The following is a 17186-nucleotide window of genomic DNA, read 5'->3' as shown; positions in this document are numbered from 1 at the left end:
TTCAAAATATTAGGTTCAAGCACACGCTACCGTCACAGACACGTGCTAGCCTTCTTTTGGTCTTTCTTTTGGCTTACCGTTTTTTCTTCTTTCTTAATACGATGTTCTCCATGTTTCTTTTGGCGTTCCCAATCACACCCAATCCAGATTCCCAGAACATTTTGACTGCCTTCCGACCCTCGACCACAACCCCCCGGTCATCGGTTATAAGCACTGTACAAAACACTGTCGGCAACTCTTTGCAGAGTTTGCCTTTCTCCTTGCAGAGCATTGTTACGCCTTTGGCACAGACATTGGGCCTGGTTACTCCTCCTCCAGCACCAATCCCCTGGTATGCCCAGGTCATCGAGAGGATTCAACAGTTCGCACGTTACCCACTCACTATACTTCGTAACGGGACGCTCGTACAACTCGTACCTACTCATATCGGGACAATACCTAACGTTCTGCACCCAGCCATTATCCTCCAGATGATGGATTCAATCGCCCCTACGACAACCACTCGGCGTCCATCAATCTTAGGCACTCTCGGGGTCGGTCGTCGTACGACGCAGCCACCTTCAAATGACCTTTTATATGACAATTCGGCGGTACTGACAACAAAAAGACCCCACCAATTGAAGCCACAGTCCCGTCCTCACCCAGCACATACCTCCGAAGACATGATCACAATTCGGTCATTGTTGAACGCGCACAAAAAAATCCCTTTGGTAACGGAGACTACCAGTAATACCAGTAATAGTTCCAATTCTGGAGAGCAGTCCACAGTTTTGCTTATAGCTGAGATGGACGCCGCTGATGAACCTTCGAATGGAATAGCTTTGCCTGGACTCGACAATACAGCCGTGAGAAAGAAACTCAATTCAGAACAACTCGAATAAATGGAGGCTGCAGGCCGACTGCAATTTTTCATCAAGGTTCCTATAGCAAGCTCGTACAGTGAGTTTTTAAAAGTGATCTAAGAATATTCGTAGATAAAATTGGCGTTTCTTATAGTATAGCGGCACTAGAAATAATTATAATAAAATAACGGAAGTGTAGTATAGACTGTCTGAAAAATGACGCAACTCTATGAGGGACCAACTAAAATGGGCCAACTAGGATTGTTTGTTTGTTCTGGTACGTCCTAAGCTTGCAACGTGTACTTGAAAAAAGTAGAAAGATATACACAAAGATGCTTTCAGGTACGGCAATCTACGTTTTATATTTTCAAAGCTGAAATAACAAGTCCATTTAATTGTAAAGCGAACGTAAATACTTTTATTCCAACAACAAGCTCACAGGGAGTGGTAATGTAAAATCAGTTGTGTAAACAAATAAGTAATTAGAATTGCGTATTTCCTAATAGCACTTATAGGATAAAAAAAGTTAGACTGGAAAGGCGCCCATTTTTCTATATTAGAGAATATTAATCCATAGAACCCTCATTCGCAATCTTCAGCCCATGTGGTTTCTTTAGACAGTACCTTTGTTATCTGAGTTGCACGGGGCACACTGATGTCAAAACACATACTGCCTGCACCCAGTGGCTAAACTTCTTCGCTCGTTTGCATAGAGAGAAAAAAAGTCACTTACTTACTCCATTTAGTGCTAAGTTTTCGGACAACGGCGTAAACCACAGAGCATTATAGAAGTTCTGACACTTGCCTATCACTTCGGCGAACAAGTCTAGTGGTTATTTTTATTTGCTTTCCAGTATGGTGAAGGTCGCGTCAATGAGAACGCACAATTTTCACCTAGGGCAGAATGCTGTAGGTAATCCCTTGTCAATTACCATTAGCCTTGAGCGGAATTGGGCGGCTCACAAACCTCGGATGCAAAACGAACGATCTCGTGAAAGCGCTGTGACGGAAACCGCTGACGCTGCCTCACTGATCTGTTATCGTTATGCTCATTTAAATGTGCATATATTTACAGCGATTGGAAATGGTAGCTAAACAGAAAGCAGCCTGTTTAACCAAGCCCTTGCTGTTTCGCATTCGCTTAGCCCTGCTCATATAGCAATATTGCTCCCATCCAGCGCTACATATATGCAATTGTAATGTAAATACTTGAGGATACAGTTCATTTTGTCTACCATAAAAGGGTTTTTTGCAGGAAATCGGCTGTTCTTTTGATCAACAGATATCCATTCAATAAACAGTTGAAAAGAGACAGTTAGATCATATTTGTGTAAGTATTGCAAAAGTGAGATAAAATTTAAGAAAGATATTACATCACGAAGGTTGTATAAATACCATTAGAATAACTAAAAAGCTGCTCCGGATGGCGTTTGTAAATAGCGAAAATAAGTTATATATAAATATATTATTTAAAATGTAAGGGCGGGACTGTGTTTGTTTGTCTATGTTTGCATACTCTCTATCGTAATTTCATCTACCTTCAAGTTTGGTGTAGTTTAGTTAAATGTATATATATATATGTATATATATATATATATATATATATATATATATAAGTTCAATTGATCGTATCAATTTTTTCCGCAATGCAAAACCAAATCACCCGTCTGAATTAGTTACAGCTGTAAATATCACAGACTATTCTTAGCAAATAGATGTATGTTAGCTAATGGCAAGTACGTAAATTACCATTTACAACACCTATTAACCCACATCAAATACTTTTATGAATCCCAATCATTTGCTACAATTTGTTACATAGAAGCTAACTCAATCGAAGAAGGTATGAAGGAATTGGATAAACTATCGCGGGTCCTTCAGGAGCCAATACTGGACGACACGAAGATCCGAGAGATGGTGCGTGTGGACAAGATTCCCATTGACGAAGCCCTCAAAGACCTTTTGGCTGTCATTAAGTTCATGACCGTTGAACACCAACTCACTTTGCAATCGCTGAGGATTGTTTCCGTCGCCCTTGAAAAGGTAGAAGTGGATATCATCTATTTAGCATTTATGTTGCAGACGTACACAATATATTTTATGGCTTATCTGTAGATATTGGTAGAAAACCTTATTGTGGGTATTTTTGTACACATTGTAAGTGTAACTCATAAAGTTTAAAACTCGTCGTAGTTTGCGACTTGAATATATCCGCCCATATTCTTTTATCGCATGCAGGACGTGTATCATTGTTTGTTTTCACTGTTCATGCACTGACAGCTCGCAAAGCGTATGCACTTCGCAGCTCACCCGGATGGAGCCCATACTTCGACAAAGGTCGAAGAAGAGGCAGATACTTCAGTGGAACATCACGAACTGATTCGCCGAGCCATTCTCAGACGGATTCGTAGAAATGCTGCCATTTTCGAAAAGTCGTCGCAAGGTATCCTCGACAAGCTTCGACGACACAGTTGAACCTGCTTAATGTGGCAATAATCCAAACCTACCCATCCATGTTTCTATAACGCAAGGCAAATTCACACCTCGGCTTTAATGTAACTTGAAATGGGTATCGATTTTTTCCTTGCGCTTATATTTTATCGTATTTAGTTGTCGATTGTATTCTCTCTTTTTTTTTTTTTTTTTTTTTCGAAAGCAGGACTGTGTTCTATTTATTTCTATAATAAACACGAGCACGGTATTCTGGCATCCACTGTGCATTTCTTAGATGCACAGCTGTAGCAGAAGCAAACCAAGTGCATGCTTTCGTGTAGCTTATAACTTCATTTTCTCGCAGCAGCTGACGATCCTCTAGTGGAAATGTCTTCTTCTGCTTCCAAAGAAGCTCCTAAAGCTTGGTCACATTCTTCTATTTCATCATCATCCTCCGCATCCTCATCATTCTCTTCTTCAGTTGACCAGGATACTTTACAATCGTCCGACACAGAGCCGTCAAACATTCTCGATGAAGGAATACCTGTTTACTTGACAGACAGTGACAAACCGCGGTCGCGCCGGAAGCGATTTTTCTTTGACTATAGAATGTACTTACCTTGGCTATGGGGCGCTTATTGGGCCGGATATGGATACGGTTATCTTTATCCGTATTACGGAAAAAATTATTACTACTACTACCCCTATTTCTACCACTACCCCTACAGTTATGGTTACTATCCTTATTATTATTATTATTATTATACGCCCGTGACACAGACGACAACAGCTCCCGCGGCGCTTCGTCGACCGCTAAAGAGGGGCAAAAAATAATTTTGCCGTTCTAATGGTTCTCATTTCGTAAAATTGCCGTAGTCATGCGTCTGCCTGTGATAACTTAACACCATGGATTTGCTTGCGAAGTAGGGATAAAACTAAGGGTTACCAACATTTTAACAACGACTATCTGGGAATAATGAAATGTGATTTACTACTATTATTATGTAACACGTTGGTGATAGAATTTGGTGTATTTTTTCTAAAATAAACGACGATTTAGACGTTGACGTTGAACGAAACAGTTTCTTCTCAACGATGAACCTACAAATGAGATAACAGTTAATTAAAACAACGTTAAGCTTTCCTTATTTAATGATGTGCACTATAGGTCGATAGAAGGGCTTGAACCAGAGTGCCCTAAGTTCCTCAGTTGAACTTAGCCGCTGTAGTAACAACTCTAACTATATGTGAATCTCACTTGTACAAGACTAAATGTTTTCCTTACATAAAAACATAAATGTCAGCTAGATAGAAATGTGTAATAAAACAAACAATTAGAACGAGTGCTGAAGATAAAAAATGTTTACAAGATTAGTCAAAAATAGCAAACAAATCAAATACGTATGATCGATTATATGATGACCAATCAGTACGATTAGGCTTTAAAATACACTTAAAACGTACTTAACTAGCATTTTCTTAAAGTTTTCATTTTCTTGAGCGTACGAGAAATAGGCTCAGTTCAGTGGACCGATGAGAACGGATTCTATTTCAAGTTGGTGCTCTAGTTTTTGTTGTGCTTATGCAGATACTCCTGTTTTCTTACTATCCAAGGAGGACAAGTAAAATAAGTCTGACGATCTGTACTTTTTTTTAATGTTATAGAACAAACATATGATTGTTTTTCATATTTACTTATACCATGAAGATTTGATTTCGACTAAAGTTAGCTTCACTTGATTATGCCATTCATAGAATTCGTGACATGCATCTCCTTATTATCCAACCGTTCGCCCATCCAATAACGTCTCTTTGAATCTAATACCCAAAAAGCCTTCCTATTCAGCTTAATCGTTTGTTCCGCGACTATCATCTTTGACACTTCATTAAAAAAATATTTCAAATATTCATTCATTTTTACAGTTTCCATCCAGGATTTATGACCTTTGAACAAATAGCGCAGATATCGAAATTGTAGATGCATTTAGGAGAAAATAATCGTAGTCCTTCTTCAGGGCATATACATGTGCGAACTAACATAAGGATGTAACAAACTTATAAAACAAATAACTTGATAGCAAAGCAAGGCTACTGCATAATACAGAAATGAATGTTTCAGCATTTTGATGTATATTTAACCAGCCAATGTAAGCGGCACTTATTTCTGATGCTGGGTAAGGTAAATGTTTCAAGCATGCCACCGGGAGCCGATCTTAGAGCAGTGTAACGCACAGAGGACACCTTGGCCAAAATGGCCCGTTTGAATAACGTATTGATTAAGATGATTTGATGGTTCCTGAGATGCTTGGTTAGGAAACGTCGCGATTTTCCCCCTCCAAGATTATTAGATTCTTTTTTACGTTAGCATCGCGTTTAAACGTTGACTATGGTCATTTGTGACCACTTGCGGCGTAATTCGCGAAAACCAAATGCAGACTGTTTGAAACAGACCCCTCGTTGTTAGTTTCTGCCTCACAGGGCGTACGCTACCCATAATCCGATACTTATTTCCCTTTATATGACACTAGCAGATCGTCGCGTTCGCGTTTCTTATCGACCAGCGTAACGCAGCGATTGAGTGTTACCCTTTCGCTGTAATGCAATACCAAGATCGTGATCTATGACTCATAGACTAATCTGAGGTGAATAACAGATACCGTCCCACTACATAATCTGCACCGCTATCATAACGCATAAGACAATAAAAGGCTAATCACATTGGCCGTATCGGCACCTATATTTGATATGTATCTGATCTAGCACCCTTCGCTGGCTTATCAAGCGTCATTCAATTGAGACAGCGACCCTTGTTTTACGGAACGCAACGTGTCGAAAATTCGTTAAGCGGTTTAGCTATGCGCGATCATCTTCCGCCCCCTGACGAAAGTAAGTACCAGCGATATCGCATTTTCGTTCGCTACTTCAGCCCTTAGTTATCAATTCAAAAGTACCACCTCTTCGAACTTTGTCAGATGCACATTTCGATATCGGGAAAACCATTCTGATATTGTAGATAATCATGTTGTCGAAGCTGTTTGACAAGAGACTACATTCGTTTTCGTTGCGTTTAATACACGTCGTGCATGATTTTATTTTGGACCGAGCAAATGAATACATTATTATCTTGCAAAGCGCACCTACACTCACTTTTGGCTTCAATCAACACTTGTTTTTGTTCCAGAAACTTCAACTTATGATTAGGTGAACTTTAACGTTTGCTCAGTGGGATAGTAGGTTTCCGATAATTAGTTCACCTGGCCTCGATTCGGATAGGAGATAGAGGATATCCATCGACTTATTATGTACTTTCTTCTTGATGAAAATCCATCGATCACTTGCTATTATTGTACCCGGTCCCATGAATATACTGAACAAACAATTCTCCATCCTGATATAATGGATGAGCATAGCCAAGGGAAATCAAGGAGTCTTTAAATGGCTGGTCGCTTTATGCCACTTGACGAACTGCACCCGTGGATCACTCTGGTACGCGCGCCAGTTTGTATATTCGTGGCTTTTTTTGACGAACTCCCGTACGGCTTTGTAGCGCGAATCTGCCCGCTGCTGATGCTTTTCTATTACTCCGATTTGAAATCGAAACAGGTCGTCAAGTACGCCAGCGTGCAACTTCTGTAGCTCCTCAAGATGTTCACCGCCGAAATGTTGAGGAGGTAATATTGCTGGGAACCACCAATCGGGAACTGTTGTCGACCTTGACGATGCCAAACTTGTCGATTTGGACTTCTTCAGAGTTCGGAGAAACGAGCCCTCTCCCGTTGCTGGTAATGTCCTCCCGTCACTGCAGGTTCGCTTGTGTTGACCCGTGTCTAGGCTTTTCGATCGAATATACTTCGAAGAGGTACTCTTCATTTTGGGAGTGGACTTTTCGAATGTATCGCTGTAATCTTCAGCAGCATTTTTCTCGTGCTTAACTGTTTTGGTCGATACAGTTTCCGTAGAAGTTTTCGTTGTGGTAGATGTTTTATTTGTACTATCACTAGCAAGCTTCGCTGTCGAGCATTTAGCTGACGTATCCTTCTCGCCAAGTCCTTCAATGTCAGGTTTGGATTCGTTTTTCGACGCTGAACTCTCTGTCACAGTAGACGAAGCATTTTTCGTGGAACCTGTTCGAAGCCTTGCCGATTTCACCCGCGGAGATGGGGTTCGCTGGGGTTCTGGAGACGATGACGGAAATGAATGTTGGCAGTTCTTGTGGTACGGGCTTGGCGAACGCCGGATTTGATGGCGTCCCACGTCGGGGCTTTTAGTTTGAGATGACCTGGATTTACTTTCAACACCGGTCTTTTGTCGAGGTGGACTGATGGAAATCGTAGCCGAATCATTTTGTCTTCTCACCAATTGTGGACTTCTAGGGATTTTGCTTGGTATTGTCTGTCGATCGCTAAACGATACCTCTTTTTTACTGTTACTTAATGTTGGTGAAGAAGTGGGACTGCCCGATTTGTTTTCCGCCTGCGATTGTCTTCGCTGTCTCTGACCAATTCCAAGGCCGGCGACCTTGTTCAATAGAGCAGCCGCACGTCCACTTCGTCCAGCAACTAGTACTGAAGAGTCCACTGCATTTGACGATATATTCCCATCTGCTGCCTTACTTTCGTAGATAAAACTATCGGCGCTTTGTGCAGGTTTAGGTATTCTAGATAGTGAGTTAGTACGTTTACGAAGCTCTGTGAGGTAGTTTCGAAGTTCGGATGAATCCGATGAACTTTCAGCCATTTTGACCTGTGCGCTTTTAAAACTAATTGAATAAAGGTTGAGCCTAGCACGCAACTGTACGAAACGAACGTACTCTCAAAAAGTCATATTTTCTCAACAAATATGACCTCATTAACATGTTTTACTCCAACAGGGCTATGGCTAACTATTGTATAGTAGCTCCCTATGCTATGATGTCGATGTGTGAGGACTTCGTAATAATCTATCTCACTCGAAAATGACCAGAAATGACAGACAGCAACTCTCCTGTTGATGGCCTTGTTGCCATGGGCACCCTCCGCTTGCTAGGGCCCATACAGGCCCGCCCCCGTTCTTTAAAAGTAATGGAGTTCTTCCTAGCACGATCTAATAGATACACTGGGTCAGGCATGGCACTCATGCCGCCTTGATGTTGTCAGATATATTGATTTCTATCAGCATTTTCAAGACATGTGCACTGTGTTTTGGTTGTGTGCAGATGCCTTTCATTGACTATTTTCCACTAATATGTGCACCGTTAGTCTTAAATAATGTGTCTTCATGTATATATATACGAATGATCTGATAGCTATGGTGCAAGATAAAATTTCTAAAACTCTTCCGTCTTCAGTACGTTTACTCAATTCTATTGAAACAGGCACAATTGTTTTTTTCTTTTGCGTAACTTTGGGACGAGGCGTTATCGGCGCTCACTTTGGTTTTCGGCGGCATTCATTTCAAACCAGATCAGCCATCCGGCGCGGGACCGTTGTGTCCCCCAAAATGTGCTGCTCCGTCGCCTCTTTCGCTCCGCTTCGCCTGCGTCAACAAACACAGCTGGCCGACGGAAAAAGTAACGGAAGTCGTCGGTAGCGACTGCAAAAGCCCAGACTCCGACAACAAACTCGACCGTGAGCGGGACTGTCGCTCCGACAAAGGAGCTAGCTAGCTAGCTAGCCATACCGTAGGGGAGCAACCATTCAAAAAAGAACAGACGGCATCTGGCAAAAGACACTTATCGCGTCGCTTAATTATTCGCCTCTGTCTTAGTGCGCGAAACAGCGGGGCCTCGCTCACCATGGTTATAAAACCACGGCGCCGTCGCGAACTCGGCATTGGATAAACGGTCGAATCGCCTGCGGTGATGCTTACGATGATGGGCAAGGAAAGTCTGCACAGGCCCGTTTGTACTCGACAGTTGTAAAAATAACAAAAACACAACTACAAGGGCAACGACAAATAGCCATTAAGAAAAAATAACTTTCAAAAGATTTTGGAATGAATTGGAAACAGCTATAGCATCAATCAGACAATAGATACGGATAATAATTTGTTCATGTGCAAAGAATAGATGTATATCAATGAAGATCAACGCATTGGTACTTCCGAAGATCGTCAGAGAAAAGGCCACATGAATTATACACACAGTAGGTGTAACGTCGAGGACAGATGAGAAATTTGCTAGAATCGTCGCAGTTGGCTGTCGCTTGTCAATCGCACACCATCAGTTGCAGAACTGATAGAGAGAGGAAAAATCCGAATCATGATGATGGAGCCCCGTGAGAGCGTCAGCTCGGCGCTTTCCGAGGAGTCGGATTTGGTCGTGGGTACTGGTGCACTCAGGTCTTCTGAGTCCGCTGAATCCGTTGCGAGCCGATTGCAAGCATCATGTAAGTACGCTAGCTGTGGTCGCCAAAGCTGTGAATAAAGATGAGTGCTCTAGAGAAAAGTACTATGTTATCTTATAGGGATAAACGAACTCAGATAATCTCAATAACTAATCTTAAACCGAGCTGTATGTACAGGTTTCGGCACAAACTATGATAGATAGGCGAATGTGTACTGGTATAATTTTTCATTTTAATGAAACTTGCCATGCGTTGGTATACAACCAACGTTTTAAAACAAAATGATATCAATTGTTGATCGACTAACTGTCAATCTATTGAGAAATTGAGTGCATTTGAGTGCACCTAAACGCTTAACGACGACGACTACTTTACACTGACTTAAAAGCCTCTTACGATGACGAAAATTTTGCCAACCAAAAGTCCCTAACCTATTGAGGCGACGCTCTAACTGATGTAACCCCACTTTACAATCCTATAAGTAGGTCTTATTCTATTCATAATACGTTTAAGTCAGTGCTAAGAAAATCAAATAGAGGTGTGATATCTGAAAATTCAGAGATTCGATCTTCTGTGCATCCTGGCAGGGTGCCAGTCTATCAATCTAGAAACGATGGTACATGCACGTTTAGGTTTTTCTATAGCTTGATACAAGTTAATTTAAGTTTTTTGGTCATACAACGAAGCACTTACGCTTGTGTACGTTATGCCGCAACAAAATTCAGACGAACGCGTCCATGTTGTTACTGCCTGTAGGGATTCCCGAAATTTTAGAGAAGAGAAACATGTTGATGCTACCCTCAAACAGTCGTCAGCAAGCAAGGTTAAGCGTAACGCGTCACTTAGTTGGAACCACTATTACGTAAGCGTAATTTAGCGAAAGCTAGCTTTGATTATGAAAAGAACTATATTACAGTACGTGATGACACTCATTTTCGTTTTTAGCTTAACTCATACGACGCTCGTCGTATAGCGGGCAAATTTAGCGGGAAACGTCAAGCATAAAAGAGGTTAGTAGATGTTGGCGCATTATAGTGTGCTAAAATGCGAAGTTGTTACTGGACGCGCCGAACGAGCTATATTATATGATGCGGGAAATTGTCTGTGCCGTTTGGCCCACGTGTGCCAGGGTCACGATGGGAAATAGTCAAATATTTACTGTTAACATTGCCATGCCCAATGCGCGTAGTGCTTCGCGTACGCACAAGCCGGCATATGTTAACTCGTGCATATTTCGTGCCAATTTTGCGGTTAACCGTTATCCAATTCCAAGTCCTTTGCTCGACTTGTCCCGCTCTTGGGCAAAGTCGTACACGAGCAAATGTCCCAAAGCGTCGCCGTTCGTACCACGGGACAGTTGACAGCAGTCAGCTGTGCTGTGAAATTTATTTTAAATCCTATTGTCGTTTATAATAATAGTTGCATTAAAAATGGTGATCAAACAGGCTCATCAATCGTCTTCAAGCATTTACGACGATCCTTTTGAAGTCGAATGTGAGGTTATTTCTAGCTCAGCGTGTTTATCGACTGTTCACCAGAGTCAAGAAGTAGCTGTTTCTACTAACAGAACTCTGTATACCCGTATCGTGAACTTTGTACGAGAGAAAATCGTGACCCGTGAATAAATACAAGAGTATTCATTCACAGAAACACAAGGTCAAAACAAGCTCTTGTACAAGCAATGGTGCCTATTACACAAGCGGAGTTATTTATGATTGAAACGACTTAGACGCCCTGTTATGTTATAGTAGGCCTTTTACACAGTACAAGATTAGTGACCGCCCGTTAGAAGCAATCCAAAACCGATATGATATTTTTGTTATGCGCCAACACAGGCCGAACGCTTCATCTACACAGCAAGCTCTCTAAACTCCGTTTGCCAATGCCCAACCTTGGTAGGGTTTAAGTGTGGACGTTTTTTGTGTATCGTCTTGGGCAGGTATATGGTCAACAAAGACTCGACTATCGACATCCGATTCGACGGAGCGAGGTGCTGGCGCAGACTACGAAAGTCTGGAAGAATATATTCAACTTCGGCGGTGCCAAGAAAAGCAGGACGTTTCGTTTGAGGTGGTCGAGGCAAAAATTGTCTGCGATGAAAAGACAAAGAAATTTGTCATGTACACTCTAGCAATTAAAAGGTTGGTAGACCAGGCTGCTGCAGGTTACGCTTTGTTCTGTGTTAAGTGCTGAGCAAAATTGCCTAGACAACCCAGGTGATATTGGACTTTTCAGTATACACAGACACACACACAGAGACACATATACATATGCTGAAAAATGTAGTTTCGGTTAACTCGAATAAATTTTTTTTGCTTTGAAGAGTAATAATACGTTTCTTGTCATAATTGTATCTTATAATTTTTATTAAGTAGTATTTTCCAATGACGTTGGAATATAGATTAAACTCATTACATTAAATATCGAATATATCGACTGTTCCTTCAGACCAGACAGCGTTGGAAGAGGGGTGGAAACCGACGCGGGTGAGGTAGAAAGAAGGTATTCGGATTTTTTGGCACTTCAGGAAGCGTTGAGAAGGGAACAACCTGAACTTATTGCTAGTATAGCTTTCCCTCGAAAAGCTCTGATGGGTAATTTTACTTCGGAGGTGATCGAAGCGCGCTGCCACGGCTTTGAGTAAGTAAACGAATGCATATTTAATATAAATCCAGTCCATTTCTTTTGTGGTTAGGATTGCTTAGTACGCATCATACACCATTCCTAAAAAAAAAAAAAAAAAAAAAACTAGTTTTAATAACTAAAGTAAGGTATAAGAAAGAAACAGTTTTCTTCAATAATTACAAATCATAATGATGAAGCTATTGTATCCTTTGAAACTGACAGTTTGTTAAGTTTAATGTGATAGTTAATAACGTTTATTTTGATGACGTTCAAATAACAGGGACTTTGTTACCGAAATCTATTTGCACAAGCAACTGCGGCTATCGCCGGTATTTGCCGAGTTCCTGTTTTCGCGAGACGGTCGCCACGGCCACCAACTGATGACGCAAGGTGCTTTCCGAGAAGCGTCTCCAGTACTGCTCAACTGTCACCGTGTCACAGAAAAGCTGTATGGATTGAAGGACCCCGTAGCCTTCATAGTCCTCTGCCTCGTGGTCGCTTGTTTGAACGCATGCGATGATGTCGCACATGCACTCAAGTACGCCGAACTGGCTGTGTCTGCGGTACGAAAGTTTCTCGCTTATGATTACTATTTCTTTTCTATTATCTAGGCACGCTGAACATAAGCCATTAAATATCTAAATTATGCAAATACAATGAATCACTGTTGTACTGGTCTATTCTCGATTTGAGAAGAAAAACAAACTGAAGAAGTCTAGAAAACTCTAGGTGGTTGAAGAAATTAGGCAAACAAAAAATCCGTATGCACATAGTTGCGCTATAAGTACTTGGTTTAAGTGACACTAATACTTTGAAAACCTTTATGTGTGGTGTCAATATTATTATTTTACCGTTAGTAACTGTCATAATTGCCCTTTGTTTTTTTTCAAATAGTGCCCTAACCGTGTCGCATATAAAACTAACGACTATCTGTTTTTTTACCTGTGCTATTATTGTTGATATGATCTTATTACATCTTCGTATCATCTTCTATTCTGTCAGGTGTCTAACCACGAGCACCGCAGCGATATTGCCATTCCACTGTTGATTCTCTCGTTACGACTGTTTTCTACCGCTGGCCGGAGTCGTACACCGGTTGAGAAGGCGCTCCGCCGTTTTGAAGAGCTAGGACAGCCAACAGTGAATTTACCCACGTTACTGGCAGTTGTTCTACGAATCGACATCTCTACTGTGTTTCCTTCACCCCCGAACGGCGGACTTAACCATACACCGTAGCACCGGGCCAGCTACTGGTGCCTGTGGCCGCCAGCTTTGGCCTGATCAGGTCAAAGATGTATGTGGCGATGATAGTGCCGACGATTTTGTTAATGGTGATAAGGGCAAGTCGCTCTTGCCACGCGCCTCCAATAATACTGGCCACCTACCGCATAACAGATTTAGGACACCGCGACGTTGTCGACGTGACTGCTAACGCATACGATTCCTTCATTGTCGTGACCAGCAACGACATACCATCAACAAGGTCACCCGTAACTCTAGCCAGGTATCTGGAAGCAGGCAACGAGATATAATAAAAAGAGCGACGTTGACTTAACCCGATTATCGGGATTTCTAGTCACTAGTTATACTTCTAGTTATACTTGACACATGTAAGTGGTACACACCGAAATAAATTGATCAGGACGTGTACATTAGTTGAAGAGGAAGCCGGCTGAAGGGATCTTGATTCATTGTGAATCCGTACACAGTAGGGTAGCTACTCTACAGGTATCCATAATGAACAGACAGAAATGCAGTAGCTAACCATGAACTTAGGATCGAGGTGGATAGCAAGTCCACGGCTGAGTGAAGGAATATGATAAACACTACTTTTACTAGTAATTAAGCATACAAGACGAAGATAACGGTCATATTGGAAGGTGTGAAAGGCGAACATGCAACGGTGAGCGGATAAGCTTTCCTCAGCACCCCTATATGCGTGTACAATATTTGACCAATCTGCAAGATACGCCGGGTAGCAAACATAATGCTGAAACCATTGCATATTGCATACTGCTGATTTAGCACCAAAAGTAGTAGGGGGTACAGAATAGAACTGAAGGACCCGCAATTTCAGCACTCTGTAGAAAACAACAGCAAAGGTATTCGCTGGCGGCGTAATGTTATGTTGAACACGTTTATGTATCTGTCCAGTACAGCGCTGTGAGGTTTGACGATGTCGCTTTCTGCGGCTCAAATCAATAGCCTCCTTTATTCTGGCTATGATTTAACACACTAAGTAGTTCGTAAAAACGTTTTCGTTGAAAGCGTAATACACCAACTCACCAAATCAAACATGACAAACAAATAAACCAAACTATTAATAACACTGCTACCACTGATACAAACTCAGACTTTTCTGACTATACACATATATACCTGTAGTGGTAGGGGTGTTCCTATAATGAACACTGTCGAGATTTCTGGCTGTATCGAAGATATGTTTTACACAATCATTGAGTGCTGGTACATGCACGACTTATAAACGAGGTTCCAAAACCTCGATTTACCTCGTAGATATACAAACCCACATCCACGTGTGAGACCGTTGACTTCAATAATATGCCCTTTTTCTGTCCAAAAACGTTGACATCGATTGGTTTTCTGAGGATTGTAACGATTAACGACTGACAGCCATGGAGTATATCTATAAAAATACTGCACAGTCACTGAGACGAATATTTTATTGTTTGAGCACGAAATACGGCTATACGAACACAAGGAAAAAGGGCAATTCACCAGGGAGATTCGTAGAAACTAAACCCTCCTGCCACATCCAACAGCATATTATTACGTAATGTTCCAATGAAAGAAGTCACCCCAGGAGTCACTTGCGAAGGATAGTCGCTTTTAGGAGTCTTTCAGGAGCTTACAATCATTAGTCGGACGAAACCCGGAGAGAGGTACACATAGAAAAGATAAAGGCGGTATCAGCCTTTGAGAATGTCCATCTTCGGCATGATAGAAAGGAAACCGTGGAAAATTAAGTTACGTTTGCTGAAGTTTACTTGTCTAAGGCGGCACCGTTTCCCAGACATTCGAGACAATGATTTTAAAACCGTTATGAAGAAACAGCTACAGGTGTATCACGCAAATGTTTCTAATAACAGAGTGGAAAGGACCGAAATAGGTTGAGAGTAGGCAAAATGCTTAAGCAACAATCTCAACTACTATACATATATATATATATATATATATATATATATATATATATATATAACGACAACGAGTTCAAAGGGAGTTGGGTTTACAAGCATTTGAAAAGTTTTTTTTTGGGTACGAAAGGCATTAGGCCAACGTACATGTACGAAGCAATTTTAGAAAGTAAACAAAAACGGCTATTTCGGCTTTGGTTTTTCAAAATCTCTAGTTATAACTGGCTCAACTGTGAAGAAATATAGAAGACGGTTGTTTCGTAGAGTTATCTGGAGCCCTCAACATCTCACCGAACAGTAATAATAGTCCTCTAGTTCGCGCAGATACCTATTTGCGAGAATTTCGTTGTATTCGATATTAACGTTGGTCAATCGTTTTTATTATTGTTTTACTAGGTACTGGACTTAGCTTCGCACTCGGCCATTGAGTCGTAAAGTCATGACTGCAGGTGGCATTGTTTGTCGTTGCCAAATCCTTGTAGGAATCGTGCAGTTTTATGTTAACATATTATATATATATATATATATACACACACGCATTTGAGGCGTACATGGATCTTAGTCGAAAGACGCTGAGATGAGAGAATTACTCAACCGTAACAGTTTTGTGATTGCAATCGTTTTGAGTGATGCATAATGATAGCGGTGATAACAGTGCTGAAGTATGTGCTTATAGCACCCGTGTAGAACCTTATCCAGAGCGTCGACTTGAATTCAGCGAATGAATAGTTGACGCGTTTATGTAGGCCAATTGCATGGATCTGCTAAGAGGTTTTGAAGGATCGAAAAAAGGTGACCGTTAGGGATACAAATATATATATATAAGGGCCACGTTAATCGGCAATTAAGTAGAGAGCGTCAACTAGCGACATCTCGTAAAACACGTTTTTCGAGGACGAAGCTAACAAACGTGCAGGCCCGAGGTCTTTTTGGCCCAAAAACCTCAACTGGATTAAAAATGAGGGCTATGACGAAGGCAGGAGCTTGAAACAGTGAGTTTCATGTTGATCTAAATGTGGTCATGCAGACAGGAGCCTCATTTAACGATAAAGTCAACCTGTTAGAGAAAGGGGAGCACATAGCTCACTATTAGGCACACGAATGCTTTCGACCATAACGCGGATTTGTTATCTAATGTACTTCAGGCAAGCATAATGACAACGCCAGGCCTCCCTAGGCAAAGCTAGAATTATCCAGCTCTAAGGATAATCCTACGAGAATATTTGGACAAATAGTTCGCCGCCTTAGATGGTCACATTACAAATACTACCGAGTTCTTGTGATGCCTCGCAGATACCTAATCTGCATCAGTGAGCCGTAGTCGTTGATTTACACTTGATCCGATCCCACCTGCGGGGGGGGGGGAAGCGGACCAAAAACGAAGTTAATATAAACTACTAATAAAATATCACTGACACGCTTACGATGTCTATCCGAGACAATTTTCAGTACAACGATAATCGGAGATGGAAAAATCAGAGAGATAAACGGGAAAGCAAAAGAGCAAAAAGGGGCTCTTGCACACTGTCTTACTGAGTAGCAATGACAAGTTCGATGATGATATTGGTTTTGATGACGATGGTAAATACATGAAGACGCTAAAAAAGAACGATGTTCATGTACAGAGGCGTATGCTTCAGCGTATTACATATTGTTGCAATATTGATTACCGAAAAAGACAGCGGGATCGACGAAAGAGGTGGCAGCACGGCGAGTAAGCAGACAGTCCAGTGAGCTTGTAATCATCAAAATGTTCCTATTCTATATTAAAGATCGAAAAATAATAAAGGCATATTTTGCTTACTGTT

The 17186-nt window shown here is 41.3% G+C and overlaps 3 protein-coding genes across 8 annotated transcripts in view; 1 reads left to right on the top strand and 2 right to left on the bottom strand.

The window, feature by feature from the left end:
• The window catches only part of LOC111244963 (uncharacterized), a 22974-nt gene extending 22815 nt beyond the window's left edge, over positions 1 to 159 (bottom strand). The window contains exon 1 of the mRNA XM_086978811.1: positions 78 to 159. The gene's annotated coding sequence lies outside the window, so the exon portion shown is untranslated. The remainder of the gene's footprint in view (positions 1 to 77) is intronic.
• Positions 1 to 17186, top strand: part of LOC111244542 (sorting nexin-20-like) — an 18048-nt gene extending 862 nt beyond the window's left edge. The window contains exons 1-7 of one of the 5 annotated variants that reach the window (XM_086978804.1): positions 799 to 939; positions 2665 to 2885; positions 3123 to 3285; positions 11538 to 11739; positions 12047 to 12238; positions 12504 to 12786; positions 13226 to 17186. In XM_086978804.1, coding sequence (XP_086834930.1) covers positions 882 to 939; positions 2665 to 2885; positions 3123 to 3285; positions 11538 to 11739; positions 12047 to 12238; positions 12504 to 12786; positions 13226 to 13459 — 1353 coding nt within the window. In that variant the 5' untranslated portion in view covers positions 799 to 881 and the 3' untranslated portion in view covers positions 13460 to 17186. Of the gene's footprint in view, positions 1 to 798; positions 940 to 2664; positions 2886 to 3122; positions 3286 to 3639; positions 4355 to 11537; positions 11740 to 12046; positions 12239 to 12503; positions 12787 to 13225 lie in introns of those variants that run through there. The other 4 variants (XM_022791766.2, XM_086978805.1, XM_086978807.1 and 1 more) reach the window with 4 other exon arrangements.
• LOC111244543 (uncharacterized) lies at positions 4904 to 10946 on the bottom strand. 2 transcript variants are annotated; one of them, XM_086978808.1, is made up of 2 exons: positions 10292 to 10946; positions 4904 to 9689 (listed from the first exon to the last, which is right to left on the bottom strand). In XM_086978808.1, the coding sequence occupies exon 2, from the start codon at positions 8010 to 8012 to the stop codon at positions 6696 to 6698; it is 1317 nt and encodes a 438-aa protein (XP_086834934.1). In that variant the 5' UTR covers positions 8013 to 9689; positions 10292 to 10946; the 3' UTR covers positions 4904 to 6695. The 2 variants fall into 2 exon arrangements, with proteins under 2 accessions (XP_086834934.1, XP_022647503.1); XM_022791768.2 differs by having other exon boundaries at positions 4904 to 9668.

Source organism: Varroa destructor, unplaced genomic scaffold (genome assembly GCF_002443255.2).
Source record: "Varroa destructor unplaced genomic scaffold, Vdes_3.0 BEIS01000002.1, whole genome shotgun sequence".
Lineage (NCBI taxonomy): Eukaryota > Metazoa > Arthropoda > Arachnida > Mesostigmata > Varroidae > Varroa > Varroa destructor.
This window is presented reverse-complemented; position numbering and strand designations above follow the sequence as displayed.